Source organism: Ovis canadensis, chromosome 2 (assembly GCF_042477335.2).
Source record: "Ovis canadensis isolate MfBH-ARS-UI-01 breed Bighorn chromosome 2, ARS-UI_OviCan_v2, whole genome shotgun sequence".
Classification (NCBI taxonomy): Eukaryota; Metazoa; Chordata; class Mammalia; order Artiodactyla; family Bovidae; genus Ovis; species Ovis canadensis.
In genome coordinates, this window is record NC_091246.1 from 34,930,518 (window position 1) to 34,953,480 (window position 22,963).

General features: G+C 43.7%; 1 protein-coding gene across 14 annotated transcripts in view; it reads right to left on the reverse strand.

Moving 5' to 3' along the window:
- NTRK2 (neurotrophic receptor tyrosine kinase 2) overlaps positions 1-22,963 on the reverse strand; it is a 396,774-nt gene that overhangs the window by 208,374 nt on the left and 165,437 nt on the right. For 9 of the 14 annotated variants that reach the window (XM_069575821.1, XM_069575823.1, XM_069575818.1 and 6 more), the window contains one exon: positions 20,652-20,987. The exons of the other annotated variants lie outside the window; for them this stretch is intronic. In XM_069575821.1, the coding sequence (XP_069431922.1) occupies positions 20,950-20,987 (38 nt within the window). In that variant the 3' untranslated portion in view covers positions 20,652-20,949. Of the gene's footprint in view, positions 1-20,651; positions 20,988-22,963 lie in introns of those variants that run through there. 14 annotated transcript variants of the gene reach the window in all.

A 22,963-nucleotide genomic window follows, 5' to 3' on the forward strand; every position in this document is an offset into this window, starting at 1 on the left:
CAGGAGATTGGACATAACAATCTGACTTCTCTTTAAAAAGCAGATGATTTGGCAGCAACAGGCCTGGATTGCTGTGTGACTGGTGAGCAGAGCTGGGATAGAAAACATAAACTCCATGAGGACAGGAATTCTCACTTAGTCCTTGTCCTGAGCAACAATAACAGTGTAGGGCATGTAAGAGATGTAAAAGGTACTCAGGAAAGTTTGAATGGATGAGTGGACAGCAGCTGCCATCTTCCCTCTTTACATTAGACTCTCCGGAGGTCCCTTACCCAAAGGACTACCTGCCTAGCCCCTAAAGTCATCTGAGTTTTCCACTTTGCACTGTAAGATTTTTATTTAGTTGGGACATCATGACAGGAATTCCCCACAGAACCCATTCTCATGGCCACATGTGCAGGCCACTGAGGCACAATAACAATGCAGTAATATCTTTAAGGACTTAAATCATCCAAAAGCAAGTTTCCCTTGGAGGTCTGGCATGAACTTTCATCCTGCAGACAGAAAGCAAAACTAAGAGACTTGCCACAAACCTCCTTCAGTGCTTGGAAGAGAGCAAGTAACACTGATAAATTTGATCATTCATTTGTTCATTCAACAAACACTGAACCACTTCTAAGTGTTACTGGCCATGTGATATGTCTCTTTAACCTTGATGGCCAGAGATTTAAATTTTTGTTAAATGAATGAATGAGTAGTAGAAATCACTATAGAGAAGAAATATATTGTGAATCTACTATGTGCCATATATATATATATATATATATATATATATATATATATAGAGAGAGAGAGAGAGAGAGAGAGAGAGTAATCCTCAACCTCTGTGTTTGAAATTCTTTTCCCTATTTTGTAGAAAAGGAAGCTGAGACTTGAGTCCACAGCATGGGTAGAACAGGAATTCGAGTTTAGGTGTGCTTGGCAGCCACACTGTGTGCAATTCATTATGCTACCAACCTCTCAGCTAAACTCTGTTCTCAAGAGGAGAGGGTTCAATAGTCACCTCCAAAAATATTTTCCATTCTAATTCCTGGAGCATGGGAAGGTGATCTTATTTGGCAAAAATCTTTGCAAGTTAATTAAGGATCTCAAACTATCATCCTGGATGCAGGGTAGGTTCGGAATCCAGGGGCCATTAGTCCTTTGAGAGGAAGAGAAGTATCCTTGCAGATACAGGGAGAAGAGGGCTTTGTGAAGACAGATTGGAGTGAAGCATTTATAAGACACAGGACCCCAAGACTTGTCAGCAACCCCCAGAGGCTGGACCTGAGGCAGGGAGCCAACTTCCCCTCTGATCCACTAGGAGAGACCAAGCCTGCCGATACCTCAACTTCAGACTCTGGTCTCCACAATGAGGACAGAATGCATTTCTGCTGTTGGAAGCCACTGAGTTCATGGTAATTTGTTGGAGCAGCCCTAGAAAACTAATACGTTGAAATATTCCTGGTCCACAGGACTGGAGCAGATCCCCCAGAAAACTCTACCTGTACTGTTCATGGTGAGGATTATGCTGCATTTGGGATCCTAAAGCTTTACTGGTCATCTTTACCTCAGAAGTTCCCTATCTTTGATGAAGCCTTTCAGCTTGAGGTCCCACACAGCTGTATCCAGAAACTAGCTCAAACCTCAACAAAAGTGAACTCAGTTGAGAGTTACATATACTTTCTTTGCTTCTTTGAAAGCACAGGGAGTACCTCTGTCAGGAATGGTATGTGGTCCAGGGCTTTGGAGAAATTCAACTTAATGCAGCAAAAGAGGACCCATGCTCTCAGTTCAGTTCAGTTCAGTTCAGTTGCTCAGTTGTGTCCGACTCTTTGCAACCCCATGAATTGCAGCACGCTAGGCCTCCCTGTCCATCACCAACTCCTGGAGTTCACTCAGACTCACGTCCATCAAGTCAGTGATGCCATCCAGCCATCTCATCTTCTGTCGTCCCCTTCTCCTCCTGCCCCCAATCCCTCCCAGCATCAGAGTCTTTTCCAATGAGTCAACTCTTCACATGAGGTGGCCAAAGTATTGGAGTTTCAGCTTTAGCATCATTCCTTCCAAAGAAATCCCAGGGCTGATCTCCTTCAGAATGGACTGGTTGGATCTCCTTGCAGTCCAAGGGACTTTCAGGAGTCTTCTCCAACACCACAGTTCAAAAGCATCAATTCTTTGGCACTCAGCTTTCTTCACAGTCCAACTCTCACATCCATACATGACCACTGGAAAAACCATAACCTTGACTAGACGGACCTTTGTTAGCAAAGTAATAGCTCTGCTTTTGAATATGCTATCTAGGTTGGTCATAGCTTTCCTTCCAAGGAATCTTTTAATTTCATGGCTGCAATCACCATCTGCAGTGATTTTGGAGCCCAAAAAATAAAGTCTGACACTGTTTCCACTGTTTCCCCATCTATTTCCCATGAAGTGATGGGACCACATGCCATGATCTTTGTTTTCTGAATGTTGAGCTTTAAGCCAATTTTTTCACTCTCCTCTTTCACTTTTATCAAGAGGCTCTTTAGTTCTTCTTCACTTTCTGCCATAAGGGTGGTGTCATCTGCATATCTGAGGTTATTAATATTTCTCCCAGCAATCTTGATTCCAGCTTGTGCTTCTTCCAGCCCAGCATTTCTCATGATGTACTCTGCATAGAAGTTAAATAAGCAGGGTGACAATATACAGCCTTGATGTACTCCTTTTCCTATTTGGAACCAGTCTGTTGTTCCATGTCCAGTTCTAACTGTTGCTTCCTGACCTGCATATAGGTTTCTCAAGAGGCAGGTCAGGTGGTCTGGTATTCCCATTTCTTTCAGAATTTTCCACAGTTTATTGTGATCCACACAGTCAAGGCTCTGGCATAGTCAATAAAGCAGAAATAGATGTTTTTCTGGAACTCTCTTGCTTTTTCCATGATCCAGCGGATGTTGGCAATTTGATCACTGGTTCCTCTCAGACCAGATCAAATAAGGCTTGATACTACCATGTGAAGATGAAGTGAAGTGACGTGAAAATCGCTCAGTCGTGTCCGACTCTTTTAGACTCCATGGACTATACAGTCCATGGAATTCTCCAGGATAGAATACTGAAGTGGGTAGCTGTTCCCTTTTCCAGGGGATCTTCCCAACCCAGGGATAGAACCCAGGTCTTCCACATTACAGGCAGATTCTGTAGAAGGCATGAATTCTGTGTGAGCTGTTCTGGGGGAGCTTCTGGGAGAAATAAGGGAATCCATGCTGGGTCTTGAAAAAGGACAAGAGCAAGGATATCATCATGTTGTTGTTTTGGTCACTAAGTCTGACTCTTTTGTGACCCCCTTGGACAGTAGCCCACCAGGTTCCATGGAATTCTCCAGGCAAAAGTACTGGAGTTGTTTGCCATTCCTTCTCCAGGCAATCTTCTTGACACATGGGTTGAACCTGATTCTCCTGCATTTGCAGGCAGATTCTTTACTGCTGAGCCACCAACAATGGTATTATTTACTCAGCACCTGCAAAAGGTCAAACGCTGTCCTACTGACCTGCAATAAATTTCCAATGTATTTCTCCCAGTCACCCCACAAGTTAGACATTTACTTCCATCATTTTCTTAAGGGGAAATCTGAGACTCTGAGAAATAAATGCCAAGTTCAAGTTCACCCAGATAATAAGTGGGAGGACTCAACAGTTCAAAGTACAGGTGGTGGGAGAAAGAGGCTCCAACCTGGTGGAGTGAGCATCTTGGGAAAGAGGAACAGAGGGGACATATGGAGAAGGGATGGCTGCGAAAACAGACTGGAGAGAGAATTACCTTTTGAGGAGCTTGGTTTTGATCACCTTAGCTGTGTGAGTCCCTAGTGGTGTGTGAGTACAGGACCAACCAGCACAAGTCTGCATTTTGGGAGGAAAATGGTGCACTCAGGGATGAAAGCAAGAGGGTGAGAACACCCATTTGCTCCTTTCAAGGGCCTTATTGGAGGCAGGGGTGATGGGAGTGACAAACACAGAGCAGGTTTGAAAGCCTGGGGAGCAAGACCTGGCTTGATTTCAGGACAGCCTTCAAAGGGTGAGGCCAAGGAAGTTGTCCTGGCTCACGCGGAAGTTGGGGAGGAGGAGCCAGCCATTGACCACAGTAGAGGGCACAGGGCAAGGGCTGCGTGGGCCTACGTGGTAGACTCAGGTTAAAAAAAAAAATCTGATCTTTCCTTGCCTGTGGGCCCCTCAGACTCCAGCGATGTCTGGTTAGCAGATGGTACTACAGCTTCTGCCTTTCTCCCTGCCTCCAATGGATTCCCTTCAAGGGGAGCTGCTTGGAGTTTAGAGGGTATATCTTTAATTAAACACATGAACAATTTTCAATTCTCCAAAGGAAATAGAATATTCTAGCTTTGAATCAGACAAGATGTGTCTTATAAGCCCAGAACTTAGTACTAGGGTACAGAGCATCCCAAACACCGCTTACATCTCAGATATGAAGCATCAAACCCAGTGTGAAAAACTTGGAGCTAGGAGCTCCTGGCTTGAGCGAGCCCTCTCAGAACTGTCTAGGGAGTTGCTGGTTCACAGCATCTTCCGAGTTTCTACTGACCTGCCCCTGCCTTGTCCAAAGAGCCATGCTGTCCTCCCTCCAGGTAACCTGAGAGGAAGAGACCAGCTGAGAGTCTGGGGCCAACACACCAAGTAGTCAGGAACTAAGATACTCCCAACTCAGCACCCCGATCTCTGTAACAAGCATCTGGAAAAAGTATCAGCAAGCAGGGGACTGGACTGGAGGCAAAAGATCCAGGCCGGAATTCTGGCTTGACCTCTGCTTCTTTTTACCTGTGGGCTCAGTGGGCAAAGTAATAGCTCCCTGTGGTGGGGTATGATGGCATGGCTGTTGTGTGCCCAGCCTAGGCAACAGCCAGCACTTGTGTCTCTTTGCTGGAGGGCCACCCTTGAGCTGCTGGAACTCACTTTTGTCTGTTGGGACCCTCAGTCAGTGATCAGGGGTACATGAATATGAAAGCCTGACTTCCAAATCTCTGGAGGACAACTTACACTGAGGGGCTCCCCCTCCACAAAGCTTTGTCTGAAATCCTCTCCTGGGAGCCCCCTATCCTGTCCTGCCTTCTCCACCCCTCCCCTGGGCAGCCCGGAGACTCACCCTTCATCAATCACTCCCACGGGAATCCCCAAGGCAGAGTCGGCTTCCAGGAAACTCAACCAAAAGACCAGTATCTGTTCAAGGCCATTGTGGAGGAACAGATCTTAAAAGCAGTGAACAGAATATTCAGCACAAGGGTCACAACAGGAAAAATCTGGCAAAAAGACGTGTTTTGTTTGGCTCGTGGAGACTTTAAAAAATGTGAAGAGCCTTGCCAACATTTAAAAATTGGGAGATTTCACACAAAACTCCAGATCTTCCCTTGCCTTGTAAAACCAGGTTTGATGACCGTGAGCCTGAATTCCTGCAGAGCAACACTAGCTGGGGTGGGCTAGCTCTGCCCATGCACGAGGCCACTCCACCTACTCATTCCCATGACCCATCTGGTCTCCTGAGTCAGTGGAGTTGGCAATCTATGGTGTAGCCCATAGAAAGCATTCAGTAAAGTCTGTCGAATCTGAACAAGGGTTTTTCTTGAAAACAATTCAACTCGAGGCTGGGGTGAAGAATTGTGTAAGAGGACGCCTCGCTCAGCTCCATTCCAGCTCTTTCCTCATGCCTGGCAAGGTACTTCCATAAACACTCTTCCGAAAGAAGCTGAGTCGATGAGGAGAGCTGCCACCATAGGACATTTATTTGACACGGAACACCGAATGAAGTGAAATCAAGTCACTGGTAGTTTGGGGAGGTAGGCAAGAAAAGCAAAAACAGGTCTTAGCTTCAGATGTCGTTTTATGTTGCCATAAATAAAAGGATGGCTACAGCTCAAAAATGACATTTTAAACATTTCAAAATGTTGACTTGCACAGTTTGCACTTCTAAAAAAGAAACATGGTATGGTTGAAGCCCTTTAAACCAATATAACTGGTAGTAGGTCATTTAAAGAATGACTTAAATGTTCCCTTCAACTCTGGAGCCCAGCGGTCCAGCCAGGGGTGTGCAGGGCACTCAGTTGGGCACTATGCTTTACAGAGAGATGGAAAGTGAAATCATCCTGTACATCACAGAAGCAGAGGTCAGATAAGCCTGCTCCTATTGTATGAGAGCACCCTGTGGACCCTCAGTGTCAGGGAGAAAAAGTGATCAAGCTACACCCTGAAATCCACCAGTGCTCTGAAATCCACCCTTTCATTTGCATAAAGTCCATGCTCCTGTGGGCTGCTCCAGCAACCAATGACTGAGCCTAGTCTGGAGTTGTAAGGTAGACATATCCCAGAGGACGAGGAACTCCTCGGATGGCCCTCTGTGGCTCACAGATATCCAGCAGCCCCAAATCCCCCAAATCTACCCCAAAGTTCTGCCAACACCAGCTCAGAGAGAGTGGCAATCTGGGGTGCTTCACCCAGGCTTTCTTCCCACCCCTGCCCCTTCAAAGCACTGCTTGCTAGGCAGTCTGATACTCCTGCAGCCTTCTCTGGCTTCTTCTCCATTTTCTCTCACACAAGAGTTTTTCCTGATTAAAAAATCCTTGCAGCTTTAATCCCCACTTGGCACTTGCTTCTCCAAGGACACATTCTGCATTCAAAAATTCCTCCTGCCTATATTCTGAAAAATCTGTATCCTCTACCCAATAATCAGAGGCTCCCAACTTTTGTGACACTACAGGAATCCAAAGAAAAAAGTACTTAAGATGAGTATTCAAGGAACTGGATATGCAGTTAAGATAAAAAGAAGGAAAGGAAGACAGCTTCTCAGTAGTTCCTCCATTCTGACAATTTTCTACTGAGAAAACGAGCAGGGAGAGCCCCAGAACACAACCAACTCATACCTCTCAGAAAAACTCCCTGAGACTTCCTGATTACCTGTCTTGCTCTGGAGTCCCAGCTGTTAAATTGCCATTTGAGGACGAGATATACAGTCCCTTGGAGAACAGCTGACCAAGAAGTCTTTTGTGGCCACAATAGAGACCACAAGCCTATCATTCTCCATACCCTAGACCTCAGCATTTCCGACTGTCATTTTGTGGAAAGGCAGAAAAGGGAAGTTCACTGCCTGCATGAAAATGTAAATGTGGCTGACAACCAAAGAAAGAAAGAACACAGCCAGACATACATACACACACACACACACACACACACACACATGCACACACATGCACACACACGCACGCACACACACACACACTTATGCTGCTAAGAGGGTTAATGTTTTAACCTTCAGGCTGGTTATTTCATAATTCACAGCAAAATAGAAAAGGAAGGCAAAATCAGCAACATCGTTTATAAGCCCTGGGAAATGGAAGTTTCCAAGCTGTCATAAATAAGGATGGAAGCACTTGCCAAGTCAGAAAGTTGGCCAAGTTTGAATCCACTCAATCCTTATATCTTGGAGCTCAGAATGGAACACCAACCTTTTGGGATTTGTAATAACTTCTTCTCAGCAAAACTTTTTGCTATTTATAAGGAAGTAAAAACAAAAGCAAAAAATACAATACAGAAAGTTTTCTAAAGGAGCATTAAATCCCAGTGAGCAGTGGGAAGGTGATAATAGTATAATGTGCTGGAATTAACTTCTAATTTAATCAAACAAAGCTTAACATATGCAATATTCCTTTTCTGTTTGTGTGTGAGAAAGAGAATTATTACATCTTTCCTTCCTTCCTTTCTCTTTTTCATTCACATACCATCTCACTTTTTAAATACGTATTCCACCCAACCAATTGTAAATTTAAAATTTAACTGTTAAAATTAAAGAATAGATAAAGCATAGCTGTGTCTGTTTATGTTGGTGGAAAGGCAGCCAGAGGAAAAGAAAAAAGAGGAAGGAAAAGAAAGAAGAGAGACAAAATAGGTACCAAGAGCTGGGACACCTTTCACAAATTTATAGTCAGTCAAAAAGAATTAGCACCACCAAGGTGAAGAGCAGAGGTCTGACGGCTCTCTCAGAGTTTGTAGCCGGGGGTCCCTCAAGAGAACAAAAGAGCACTGTCCTCAGAGAGTGAGGGCCAGAAGCATGAATTCCTAGGCAGACAGATCTCATTTGTGGAACCTTGGACAAGTTAGCTTTTCAAGTCTTTTTTCCCTCTTGCAAAGTGTGCATGATAACGGTGTCAACATTGCAGATACTGTAACTCTATGGCCCAGGAGATCAAAGAGGACATCTGTTTTGCTAACTGTGGTATCTTCCCAGTACCTGGCTCATGTCTGACCTATAATTGACGATTAATACTTAACTAGATTTTGAATAGGGTCTGGCTAAGATAAAACAAGATAATGTATTAAAGAATTTACTGATAGCTCCCTGGTGGCTCAGATGGTAAAGAATCTGCCTGCAATGTGGGAGATCTGGGTTCGATTCCTGGGTTGGGAAAATCCCCTGGAGAAAGGAAAGACTACCCACTCCAGTATTCTGGCCTGGAGAATTCCACGGACAGAGGAACCTGGCAAGCTACAGTCTACAGGATCTCAAAGAATCAGACACAATTGAGTGACTTTCACTTCCACTTTTCACTTTCATACATAGATCTCAGTGGGGTGGTGTTACAGAAAAAGAATTCACCCCAGGGATTTCACATGAAGAGATGTAGGGATGATGTAGAGACATTTGGGCAGGCTAAAGGGACAAACAAGAGGTGGCGACTCATGGAGACTGACCACAGAGGGAAGTTTTTCCCACCTCTAGGGTTGAAGGCTGTCTGAGGAGGCCTTACAAATAGCTGTGAAAAGAAGAGAAGCAAAAAGCAAAGGAGAAAAGGAAAGATATAAGCATCTGAATGCAGAGTTCCAAAGAATAGCAAGAAGAGATAAGAAAGCCTTCTTCAGTGATCAATGCAAAGAAATAGAGGAAAACAACAGAATGGGAAAGACTATAGATCTCTTCAAGAAAATTAGAGATACCAAGGGAACATTTCATGCAAAGATGGGTTTGATAAAGGACAGAAATGGTATGGACCTAACAGAAGCAGAAGATATTAAGAAGAGGTGGTAAGAATACACAGAAGAACTGTACAAAAAAGATCTTCACGACCCAGATAATCACGATGGTGTGATCACTCACCTAGAGCCAGACATCCTGGAATGTGAAGTCAAGTGGGCCTTAGAAAGCATCACTATGAACAAAGCTAGTGGAGGTGATGGCATTCCAGTTGAGCTATTTCAAATCGTGAAAGATGATTCTGTGAAAGTGCTGCACTCAATATGCCAGCAAATTTGGAAAACTCAGCAGTGGCCACAGGACTGGAAAAGGTCAGTTTTCATTCCAATCCCAAAGAAAGGCAATGCAAAAGAATGCTAAAACTACCACACATTTGCACTCATCTCACATGCTAGTAAAGTAATGCTCAAAATTCTCCAAGCCAGGCTTCAGCAATACATGAACCGTGAACTTCCTGATGTTCAAGCTGGTTTTAGAAAAGGCAGAGGAACCAGAGATCAAATTGCCAACATCCACTGGATCATGGAAAAAGCCAGAGTTCCAGAAAAACATCTATTTCTGCTTTACTGACTATGCCAAAGCCTTTGACTTTGTGGATCACAATAAACTGTGGAAAATTCTGAGAGAGATGGGAATCCCAGACCACCTGACCTGCCTCTTGAGAAATCTGTACACAGGTCAGGAAGCAACAGTTAGAACTGGACATGGAACAACAGACTGGTTCCAAATAGAAAAAGGAGTCCATCAAGGCTGTATACACCCTGTTTATTTAACTTCTGTGCAGAGTACATCATGAGAAATGCTGGGCTGGAAGAAACACAAGCTGGAATCAAGATTGCCAGGAGAAATATCAATAACCTCAGATATGCAGATGACACCACCCTTATGGCAGAAAGTGAAGACCTTGGAACTAAAACGCCTCTTGATGAAAGGGAAAGAGGAGAGTGAAAAAGTTGCCTTAAAGCTCAACATTCAGAAAATGAAGATCATAGCATCTGGTCCCATCACTTCATGGGAAATAGATGGGGAAACAGTGGAAACAGTGTCAGACTTTATTTTTCGGGCTCCAAAATCACTGCAGATGGTGACTGCAGCCATGAAATTAAAAGACGCTTACTCCTTGGAAGAAAAGTCATGACCAACCTAGATAGCATATTCAAAAGCAAGGACATTACTTTGCCGACTAAGGTCCGTCTAGTCAAGCTTATGGTTTTTCCAGTGGTCATGTATGGATGTGAGAGTTGGACTGTGAAGAAGGCTGAGCACCGAAGAATTGATGCTTTTGAACTGTGGTATTGGAGAAGATTCTTGAGAGTCCCTTGGCCTGCAAGGAGATCCAACCAGTCCATTCTGAAGGAGATCAGCCCTGGGATTTCTTTGGAAGGAATGATGCTAAAGCTGAAACTCCAGTACTTTGGCCATCTCATGCGACATGTTGACTCATTGGAAAAAGACTGTGATGCTGGGAGGGATTGGGGGCAGGAGGAGAAGGGGACGACAGAGGATGATATGGCTGGATGGCATCACTGACTCGATGGACGTGAGTCTGAGTGAACTCCGGGAGTTGGTGATGGACAGGGAGGCCTGGCGTGCTGCAATTCATGGGGTCGCAAAGAGTCGGACACAACTGAGTGACTGAACTGAACTAAACTGAGGGTGGAAGGGACAAACGAGCTCACCAGCATTCAACTCAACAGTATTTAGAGGAAGAGAGCCATAGAGAGGTAGTTGGCCTCCCCCAAATCCAGGAGTCTAGGTAAATGCAGAGAGAAATATTTGCTCTGAGTGTAATATCTGAATATCCTGAAGCACCCTCATAGATTATCTATTATTACTGTTCAGCAATACCTATTGTGTCTGACTCTTTGCTACCCCATGGATGGTAGCCTGCCAGGCTCCTCTGTCCATGGGATTTTTCAGGCAAGAATATTGGAGTATGTTGCCATTTCCTCCTCAAGGGAATCTTCCTGACTTAGACATTGAACCCAAGTCTCCTGCATCTCCTGCATTGCAGGTGAATTCTTTACCCACTGAGCCATCTGGGAAATAAACTATCTTAGTTCAGGATTCATAGTTCATGTTAAAAACCTAGAACTCTCCCAAAAGTCCAAATACTGCTGACACCTCTGTACTTCCCACCCAGTTCCAGGGTCTTCAGAGAAATTGTGTGAGCTTACCTGAAGCTGAATTCTAATCCACAGAGCAATCTAATCTACATTTTTATTTATCAATTCAGCAAGACTAATTACTGTAAGATGAGAACTAGCAGAAAGAGATGGAAGGGTGGCAAACCAAAACAAAAGAGGCTTTGCCTTTCTTCCTTCAACACATGGTAAAATTTTTAAAAGGAGAGAGAATTGTCTGTTCATTAGTTTATGGTTGAGCAGAGATTTTTGATTCAGTAAACACAGGCCCCGAGGTCTGTGATATGTGAGATGGGACTTGACCAAATGACTGGAAAATTAGCATGCGCCCTTGGCAGTCTCTGTCAGACACTGGCTGCAGACAGGACCTTCAGGGACAGGAGCAGCAACATGACCGTGTGGCTCAGATGCTGCTCTGTCTTGTGTCTCTGAGGCAAGAAACAGCTCAGCCATCTCCAACACTTTGTCCCAAAGTCCAGATCCTCTCCATGGAGGTGGCAGGATGTGTTCTCAAGCAAACCTTCCCTTCACGTCCCTGACCTGCATCTTCACTGAAGTGATTTCTCTACCTTCACATATCCTCACTGGAGAGCTGTGCTTAGTTGCTCAGCCATGAACAACTCTTCATGACCCTATGGACTGTAGCCTGCCAGACTCCTCTGTCCATGGGGATTCTCCAGGAAAGAATACTGGAGTGAGTTGCCATGCCCTCTTCCAAGGGATCTTCCCAACCCAGGAATCAAACCGGGGTCTCCTGCATTGCAGAAGATTCTTTACCAGCTAAGCTACCAGGGAAGCTCAAGCGACTGCTTCATATAAATAGGAAGTGCTCCAGATTCCGAGCAACAAGAAAATTCACTTCAGAATGATCAAAGTCAATAAATCCATCTTCAGGTACAATGGAGAAAAGGCAAACAAACTCTGGGTTTTCAATAGCTAATTAGCAATGGATACATACTGGATGCAACTTCCATTTCATAAAGTGAAATTTAGAAAGCGAGTGTCAAGTTCACTACAGTGCCACATATTGTCAAGTCAAGATTGGCAAGGACTTTGTGAGCAGCATGAATTACTGAGGGAGACGGGTGGGGGGGGGTGGTGTTGACTGGGATAAAGCCTCTCCTGTGACTTCAACTAACCTTACTATTCTGCATCTGGACAACAATAATCTCTGCTCAGTTGCTAGTGCTTGTAGGAGTGACCACTGGGCCTTTGCACAGCCCTAAGGGTGACCTAGCCACCTCACTAGCCTTACTCCAGTCCTGGCCCTCCTCAAGGGCCCAGCCCAAGCCCACTAGCTCTTTCAAGCACTATCCCTCAGAATTAGCCTGTGTGTATGCTCAGTCACTTCGGTCACATCTGACTCTTTGCTGCCTTACGGAGTATAGCCCACCAGGCTCCTCTGTCCATGGAATTTCCCAGGCAAGAATACTCGAGTGGGTTGCCATGCCCTCCTCCAGGGAATCTTCCAGACTCAGAATTGAACCTACATCTCCTATGTTGCAGGCAGATTCTTTACCCACTGAGCCACCTAGGAAGCCCCCCAGAGTTAGTCTGCTGCTGCTAAGTCGCTTCAGTCGTGTCTGACTCTGTGCGACCCTGTAGACGGCAGCCCACCAGGCTCCTCCATCCATAGGACTTTCCAGGCAAAAGTACTGGAGTGGGGTGCCATTGCCTTCTCCTAGATTCAAATCCTGGCATTCCCCCTCATTAGCTGGGTAACTTGAAACAAGCCCCTCATCATTCTGTTCCTCAGTTTCCTAACCTTTCCAGTGGGAGCAATATTAGCATCTGCCTCATAGACTGTTAAAAGAACCACAAAGCACTTAAAATAGTGCTTGGCACATGGTTGGAAACCAATACCTATTAGCCTGATACCTGTTTATCTCTCTATCTATCTAAAAGGTAGATCCAATGATAAACACTGCTTTAAAAAGTGTTAGAAAAGACAGTAACAACTGTAAAAATACCTTAAATTATGTGCTGGTAAAACTTCAGTACCACTTACTTAAAATGATTTAATAAGAAAAAAAAAGCCCAAATTACAAAACATTTTTAAATAAATGAAATGTCATTACCCCAAGTGTGACCAATTGTATTGCCTGCTACAGCTATTATGAAAAACTACATCAGGACTCAGAAAACCCATTGCCTATAAACACTTGTTTCTAAAGGAACTTGAAACAAGTTTTTCCTTTCAAACAATCTCTTAGCCAATTCTTGTGTTATTTTTATCCTTAGCCAAAGATTTTCAAATAGATAATTCAAAAGTTAAAGATAATGGAGGAACCCCTTCAAATGATGAAAAATTCCAATTTAATGAAGAGAGAACCAAAGGAGAAAACCATATTTGGGATATGACCTTCAATGCTTTTCTTCCAGAATCCTCAAACTGCAGAGCATCACTTGAACTCACTGAACAATCATAATACGGCCCCAAACTACGGCTTCCCTTGTGGCTCAGATGGTATGCCTGCAATGCTGGAGACCTGGGTTCGATCTCTGGATTGGGACGATCCCCTGGAGAAGGATATGGCTACCCACTCCAGTATTCTCACATAGAGAATTCCACGGGCAGAGGAGCCTGGAGGGCTACACTCAATGGGATCGCAAACAGTCAGACACGACTGAGTGAGTAACATACACACAGGCCCAGTCGAGTAGGACCAGGAGATGAGGGGACCACGGAGATGCTTGTTGAGGGGTGGGGAGTGGTCCCACAGGCCTCTTCCTATCCCCTTTCCTCCTAACCATACCCTGCCCCCTCACACAAGGAAACATTGGGGCTTGGGTCACTTTGAGAACACAGTCCTTTGTCCTACACAGGTCTCAGTTTCCCTATCTGTAAAAGGCCATGCTGCTGCTGCTGCTAAGTCACTTCAGTCGTGTCCGACTCTGTGTGGCCCCATAGATGGCAGCCCGCCAGGCTCCCCTGTCCCTGGGATTCTCCAGGCAAGAACACTGGAGTGGGTTGCCATTTCCTTCTCCAATGCATGAAAGTGAAAAGTGAAAGAGAAGTCGCTCAGTCGTGTCCGACTCTTCACGACCCCATGGACCGCAGCCTACCAGGCTCCTCTGTCCATGAGATTTTCCAGGCAAGAGTACTGGAGTGATAAAAGGCCATAGGCAGGAGAATTAAGGCAGAGGCCAAAAACTGACAGCCAGGGAGTAGTCCTGGAATGTTTTACATGGTCAGCACCCTCTTTCTGCAAAGGCATGAATTTGTAGCTGCTCTTTAAGAATTGGAACATTTTGCAAGTAAAAAAAAAAAAAAAAAGCCTGCACAGCTGACATCTTTTGGTAAGTAAAGGATCTGGCAGCACTGAGATCCCAGTTCCATAGGAACACAATTGACTGGTGCTAAGAAATGGCTGCCATCTATGTGCTATGAAGAAAAAGAAAGTAGGCTAAGGATACAGGATGTGATTGCTTCCCAGGTGGTGCTAGTGGTAAAGAACCCACCTGCTCAATCCAGGGTCAAAAGGATCCCCTGGAGGAGGGCATGACAACCCACTCCAGTATTCTTGCCTGGAGAATTCCATGTATAGAGGAGCTTTGCAGGCTAAAATCCATAGGGTCACAAAGAGTCAAACACAACTGAAGAAACTTAGCATGCATGTATTAGCATGCATGCATGCAGGCCCAAACAGATCATGACCTCTTATTCTATCAAAATCAAATCTGACTGTGATCAATATGCAAAAATCACATGGTCAGGGAGAGGAATCTAGGAAGAGATTTAGGAGAACCCCTGAGAAAGCTCAGAGTGGTCCCTGCTTGGACCACGTCCAAAACGACCCAGGGAGGGAAGCGCCCCTTCATGAGGACTCTTATTGCACCCAAGCAACTGCTGAATGACCCATACATGCAAGCGAGTCTGTGAATCCAGGACATTTATGGAGGCAGACCCAAGCACAGTGCAAACCCATGTCCTTTCAAGTATTATTATTAGTGGTACCCAGTACTTCTCCCCATGCCAAGTACATCATCTAGGTTTCATAGGAGCCCAGTGCGGAGACACTGCTACCATTATCTTTATCTCTTGAGGAATGAAGTCGTGAAGTAGCTTTCCCAAGGTCAATTAGTCTGCGAACAGAGCTGGAATTCAAACTCGCGAAGTCTGCGTCCAGTGCCTACCACCTCAGATTACCATACAACTTTCAAATTACCATCAAAACCTATTCTCAGCTCAGCACATTTAAAAGTGCCTTAGAAAACACACAAGTCACCAGCGCTAAACAGGTTCTTTGAAGGGGGTCAGCATATTTGGCTCAATAAGTATGTATGACATCAGGTAATATTGTTTTTCCAATTCCTAAGTCATCGATTTAGAGTGAAAACACTTACAAGGTTACAAGAAAGTGAAAGCAATCTCAAATGAATCAAAGCTGGGGGCCTTGATTTTAGGTCCTATCTGAAAAGGGGAAAATGAGAAAAGACAGTGTGGCCAGGCAGGAAATGGAGACCAAAGGGGTGTGAAGTATGGGCACCATGCTCACAGTTAAGATTCAAGATGGTACCTTATCTCTGTGCCCACTTGTCTTCCTCTCTGTCTCCCTCCCTCCTTCATAGCACAAGTTATCAGGTTCATTTGACCACAAAGTCAGTTAGAACGGAGGGAGAGAGCACTGAGAATACCTCCTGTAGGAATGTGAGTCATTCCAAAGGACTTTCCCACAGGATGTTAAGTTTCATCTTTTTAATCCCTTAAACTTTTTGCTGTATTTTAGGATTGCCTTTTAGCCAATGAAAATATATCTGATGCAAGAATCAATACACCATAAATGTGCAACTCACATTGATTGAAATTTAAAAAATCTTTTTTAGAAGAGATTTATTTCAGAATCTACAGGGCTTTGGGACTCCCCCACACTCCAGTGACATTTCTCACACTTTCTTCTAACACCTTTAGTTTTGAACACCACCAACGACATATGAGGTGATGGTACATATTTGAAGCAGGTGGGGGGTGGAAATATACAAGTCCCTACAGAGAATGCAAGACACATGGAGATGAATTACAAAACTTTATTGACTTGTTAAAAACATGAATGAATTCAGCAAGTACATTTATGGTCTATCCACATTGTTAAAACAGTACTTAAAAATAAAATAAAAATGATTATCCATTATTTACAGGAAATGTGGGAAAATGACTGTAAGACCTGCAACATTATGGGGAACAAAACAGGGCATGAGAATGATTCACAGGCTGCCTATATGGATTACAGCAAATGGATTTAAACACGACATGAGTGAAACTCAAAGATCTTTCTCTGGAGTCTCCTGCTATTTTTTTTTCCATTTCTTTTTTCTTTCTTTCTTATTTTTTTTTTTTTTGTATTTTCAGCTTCACTGAGGTATAATCAACAAAGAAAATTGTGAGATGTTGAAAGTGTACAGTGTGACAATTTGAAATACATATACATTGTGAATAGAATCTCTTGCTATTTTATATTTGTTTATAGAAGCTCTATTCATAAATGGATGGTGGTGAATTTTAGAGGTGGTGAAAATCTCTGTGCTTTCCTTTACCTCTCACATGCTTATTTTTCTGTGAAACTAAGACTCCTGACATAGCCAACGTCAAGCCATCTTGGGTGAGCACTAATGACCAGCCTGAGGCTCCAAACCACATTAGCCTGTATTCAACTCAGGGGGATCTCACTGTCAAAATTAGATGGCTGGGAGGTCCCTTTGTCCCTGAAGACCAAAACAAGGAAATGGGCTAACTTGAGTTGAAAACTGCCTTCTCTGACAACTGTTTTCATATCACTTTCTGGATTAGGATGTCTGTTAACTTAATTCAGCCTGGCAGCACCCCACAGAAAATTGTATCCTTGCCCTGTCCAGCAGGGTCCTTAACCTTCCCAGGTGTCCTTGAACAGACCTGTCATGGTTTATAGGCACTGTAGGTATGTTAACACAGCAGAACGTGCTTAATGGCATGGCTACTTCTGTCCTAGTTTCCCCGGAATACAGCCTGCTGAGTGGCACAAGCCTGGGGGTCCACTGACCTTCACCAGCGAGGAATGGCACAGCCCACGTGGCTGAAGACCCTGGAGTTTATGGTATCTATTATCTAGAGTCTGGACAAAAGAAGATGAAATGAGCTTCTATTGTACTGGGAGGAAATTAGATGAAAACCCAGGGAGGGGGCACTAGACAGAAAGCAATGGAGCAAGTGAAAGCATAAATCATCTTGGAGAGCTAGAGAAGAGTTAATACTGGTCCCAGTTAGTGCTTTGATTCCATTTTGCAATGAAAAAAAAAAGTTTGTGCAAAGTAACCAATAGAGCAAATAAAAATAAGCTCTCTGTCATGGAGTCAATTTAGAGTGTTGGAGAGAGAGAAACATCAGAGATTTTAACAGAATCAACAAAAAAAAAAAAAAAAGGAGGAGAGAAAAAGTAAGACAGCTTGCATCATGCTGGCTCTCACCCCTGGCCTGAATTCATGCCTGTACTCCTTGAGTTGTTTACTCATCCAATGGCTGAATCCTGATGGCCTCTGGTCACTGTTGGGGGGTGGGGTGTAAGCCGGGTAAGGAGCGGGAGAGACAGTTCACAGCCAAAACTGAATCCTGGATTCTGCATTGCAGGCTTGGGGCTGGGATTGTTCATGCCTGATTTCTATTCCTTACTCTTGGAAAGAAGATTCAGTGGGTCAAAATGAAAGCAGTGCCTGCTGGAGACCAGGAGAGAAAACCTCTGAATCCATGACAGTATGTGGAAATCCATTCCTCCTGTTAAGAGATTGATCTCCTTTAGTCTCAGACTGATGTATCATGCGATGACAGTGGGAGGTTATTCCTCTCTCTCTCAGCTGCCTGGGAGGGTCTCAGTGGGACCTGAATCAAGATACAGGACCTGAGACACACCTCTTGAAGAGGACACACCTGCTTTGCATTCACCAACAGGCTGTATCAGTACATTAAGGAAAACCAATGAAGGGGGGCCATGTGCTGTCCCATCTGAACCTGTGCTTTCCCATCTCTCGCTGGATACAGTGAAAGAACAAAGATCTTGCTTTAGGACCAGAGTAACAAACTGGCAGCCCACAGACATGTTTTGTTGGCCTACATAACGTTTTAAAAATAACTGAGCCAACTTTTTAAAAATAGAGACATTTCACATAAAAAATCCAGGTTTCAAGTTTCTCTTAAAGAATCAGAAGGTTTGGAAATCTGGGCTGTCATTCCTGGAGGCAGGAGTTGGCTGGTCTGGGTGACAGCCGCCCCTCTGGAGGGGATGGTGTTCACTCAGCTGGCCCATGTTGCTCACTTAGTATACCTGCCTGGCACTAAAATGTCACATCCTTGTTGGAGGCAATGGACTTGATTTCAGCAAAACTGCTGCCTTTCTTTCTATAATGGTGGAAAAACGCATGCTACATCCCTTTAGGATGCTCAAAAAAGATTTCTTACAGGGGACATCAAAAGCAAAGAATGAGTGGGGTGGTCTAGAGTACAGAAATGAGAAGTTGGGTTACTGATGGAGGTCTTCAGGGATTTAAAAAAAAAGAAAGAAAAGCAAAGAACACAAGACCAACTGAAACCATTTTCTAATAGCCTGATGTTTTCATTGTTCCCTAGGAGATGTCAACTGCTCTTTGGCTGATTCAATTGCCTTATCTGTCCACTTTTCTCCATTTTCTCCAAAAATCTAGCTGCAACTCTTTTAGCTGTTGAGGACTAATATCCTTTTTTTTTCTCTTAAGGTCTGGGATACTTACAAAATAGTCCTTAGAGAGTTTATTGGCTTTTTATGACTCCACGGAATAACATAAAAACTTTTAAAAAAATTGCACCAAATGGTTGATATTTAAGAACCCTGACCATCCTGACAGCCTATGACAGGCTCTCAGTTTGAATTTCATTTTTCTTTCAGGGGTCAGGATTTCTGCAATCAGCTGGCCTTTTTGTAAATTGACACCTTTGGGAAAGATCAAAATTTAAGTAGTGACAGGAACTGTCATTCAACAGTGAGCAAGAAAATGGGAATTCAGAGAATATTTAGACCTCCCCCGGCCCAGGGTCAGCTGCCCTCACACTCAAAAACCCTTTGGGAAACATAACTTCTGAGAACAGCAGCCTGTTTCTGCTTTGGAGGAACCACCCTTCTTTCAGGCAGGGGTACTGAGCAGCCGAGTCAAATGCTGTAATCCATAGGACTCCGTGAAATGTCCGCATCAAGCAATAACACATTTCGTGGCTAATGTAAAAGATAGAGTATAAAGTATTCATCTTGGAAAATCTATTTATATCAAGTGGTGCCTACATGGATCCCAGTTTGTTGAGATTAATGCCTTGGTTACACAGGATTCAAAATGATGTTTCTGAATATGTTGGACCAGTTAAAAATCTATAAAACCTTAAAGCTGAACTGCAAAACTTGAGTAACTATCCCTCCCACCCCCACCAAAAGGGCTTTTCAAAAATGTCAGTAAGTTTCCAATTCAGCTATGACATCTATGGGCAGGTGTGAACAGTCAGAGCCAACTGTGTTTTCAAACAAGATGCTCCGGGCCTGGCTCTGAAGTTCCCCCAACAGGAAAGGTGTGAGGCAGGCAGGAGCAGCCAAACCTCACAGGGGTCCCATCCCGCCTGGTGCACACTAAGCGAAGTGCACGCAAAGGTCACTGTGCTGGCCACGTGCGTGAGACGGGTGTCCACATAAGAGTAAGGCAGGGATGCAGGATTCTGTAACTCGAAGGCTGCCCCTGCAGCACTGAAGCTGGACATTATAAAGCATGTATTTATTAGCAACCTGCCACCTGTGTGCTGCTGGGGTCAGGAAGAGCTGTCCGGCTCAGGAAAACCCAGCAGAGTGGAGTATGTTGTAGGGGACTACCCTTCTTAGAATGTGGCCTCCTGCTCACAGCAGGCCAGCCATTCAGTTCGCAGGCCTTTTCAGAGCAAAAAGCTACAGTTCTGTCATGGGAACAGCGTGAGATGCTGCGGCCCTCTCACTCGGCAAACTTCTACAAAGCAGGTGGATCACAGAGGTCAAACAAAAGGGCATATGCACCATATGTATATGTTTTACTTCTTTCCGATTTTTCTGAAACTATGCCTGACCAAAATTCACATCCCCTTACCAATTAGCTTATTTCTTTTCTTTTTCCATTTCTTTTTTTGTCTGCTGATAAACTTTAAGGAAAGCATTATTGTTGATAGCATTGACTCTGGACCTTAACAGCCAGTGAAGGAAAGAAACTCCCAAGGCTATCCCCAAGCCCCCACAGCGATGGAGCATATGCCCTTAACTCTTTTAGTCACTGCTTTCTAGGTAGAAAAGTGAAACTTTCTGAATTCAGTACTGATTAAACAACAGAAAACAGTGCTAAAATTCATGTTAAATGGAGATTACACTGTTTAGTGTGTACCTATACCTGTTCCTAAATTTAGATTTGTTTTAAAACTTTGCAGTTCACCTTTAATAAACAGCAACATTGAAAATCAATACATTTCCAGTATGGTCAAACAGCACACACCTTTCTGAAGAGAAGCACAATCCAACAGTATTTCAATTCAACTTTGTATTTGAATGATCGTGAGAACCAAAGAGAAGCATTAATTTGTTTTCTTGACTTTCTTAGCTGCCTGTGAGCTGTCTCTGCATTGGTGTCCCCAGTTCACAGTTCACAGCACCCGTGGGCTTCATGCGGTACCTCCTGCAAATACCACCCACATCTACCAGGAAATCCCAGGTAAGAGGCACTTCCCAGGAAAGGTCAATGCCGGCACCCAGAGTCCAGCTTACAAGGCAGCATCAACCAACAAGCACCACAGCCCCCTTCTCTGTCTTTTCCTTTATTTCAGTTACCCATCCAGTGGAATCTTATGAAACAAAACAAAACCTAAAAGAAACACAAAATAAAACATAAGTCATGCTCAAAAGAAAAATCAATGGAAAATAACATGCAAGTACAATCACTTTTAAAAGAACATAATAAACATCAAAACTGAGACACAACATGGAATATGCTTGAAAACATAATGTAATTACAAAACAGGAATCAGGAGAAAATGGGAGTCTCATTATCAAACAGCTTAGTTTTAGACTTCAAACTGAGTTTACATGGCACAGGAAACACAGGGAAGAGATGCAAAGGATTCCTGCACACAGTTCCACCCACAACTGTCTCAGATGCTAACACCTTAAGAATTAGGAGAAATCTGTGCACAGTAAAAGATGACCCCTCGGTAATTTTTATATATAAGGAAAAAATAAAATCCAACAACAGATATCTACCCAAATTCTAATTTTCTTTTCCTAAATATAAAACCAAATTATTTCTAAAATAATTAATTACTCAGCCAGATCAGAGAACTGGCTGGCTTCACCTGGAGAAATATTGAGCTCTTGTGAGGATTTAGATTCTTTTTTAGGAATCTTACTATTAATTGTGTGTGTGTGTGTATGTGTACCATGTCTGATTCTTTGTGACCCCATGGACTGTAGCCTGCTAGGCTCCTCTGTCCATGGAATTTTCCAGGCAAGAACACTGAAGTGGATTGCTATTTCCCTCTCCAGGGGACCAACCTGACCCAAGGATCAAGTCCTTATCTCTTACATCTCCTCCATTGGCAGGCAAATTCTTTACCACTGTGCCACCTGGGAATCTCAATTAATTAACTGCATATATTTAATTAAGTGCCATACCATATCTATGGCACACATATAGAATCTGCTATATAAAATATGGTATATAGCATACAACATGAAGTATATTTGTATGTACATACATTATATATACAATTTAAGACATGTAGTATCTAGTACACATAATATAAAACATATATAATACTTAGTATCAACTAATTCTGCACACATCTACTGAGAACCAACCAAATAGCAGACACTGTAATACATGATGCAAAAATAAAGAAACTGGAGTTCCTTGACTTCAAATACTTCATTGACTCCAGATGTGGAGAAAGATGAGGGAATCACTTGCATAGGGAATCTCCTTTGTGCCAGGGTATCTTCTAAGCTCTTTGCTTAAATAAGTCACTATAACCTTGGGAGATAGGTTCTATTGTTATACCCACTTAACTGGTGAGAAAACTGAGGCCCAGAGACTGAGCAGCCTCTCAAGTTCTGACAGCTAGTGTGGGATGGAACTCAAACTCCCAGAACCTCTGGTGCCGTGGCTGCCCTACCATGACCTTACAAGTGATAAGCTTTCTCCGAACTTGCCTGTGAAACCCCAGCAGGAATAGGGAAGGTTTTATTACATAGAATTCTGCGAGTAAATTGTATGAATCTTCATCAGCTTCATAAGTGACAGAATAGATGATGTCATAGTAGAAACCCCCAAGACGCTTCCAAGACGTTTTCAAGTTTAGCTTTGGAAGACACTTCTAAACCCAACCCTCCAGACTCCCGATTTTCCTCAACCTGGTGTCTGGTCTGCCAAGTGCTGGTGTCATCTGCCTCCAGAGCTGTAATTACCATCACCAAGCTGTATAATCATTTACAACAACACTAAAAGAGTCTATGGAGCTTAATTTCCATGGCATTTCTTTCTCCTGCCCTTCCAAGTCTCAGGAAAAGAACTAGGGACAAACGCCAAACATCGTTTATGGATTTAATCACCCACAAAGCACTGAGAATTTAGGAAGCACACAGTGATGCTGATTACGTCTCCTTCATATCTGTCACTAGGCTCTGTCTAAAAGCCCAGCCTCCAGGCAAACACAAGCAGCGCTAGTTGAAGAGTGCACTACGGCACGTAGCTCGAGAACACCGAATGAACTAACCTTAGCTACTCTTTCAGGTTTCAAGAGGGTGGATCTCAGATTCCTTCAAATTGAAACAGTGGGATTAATA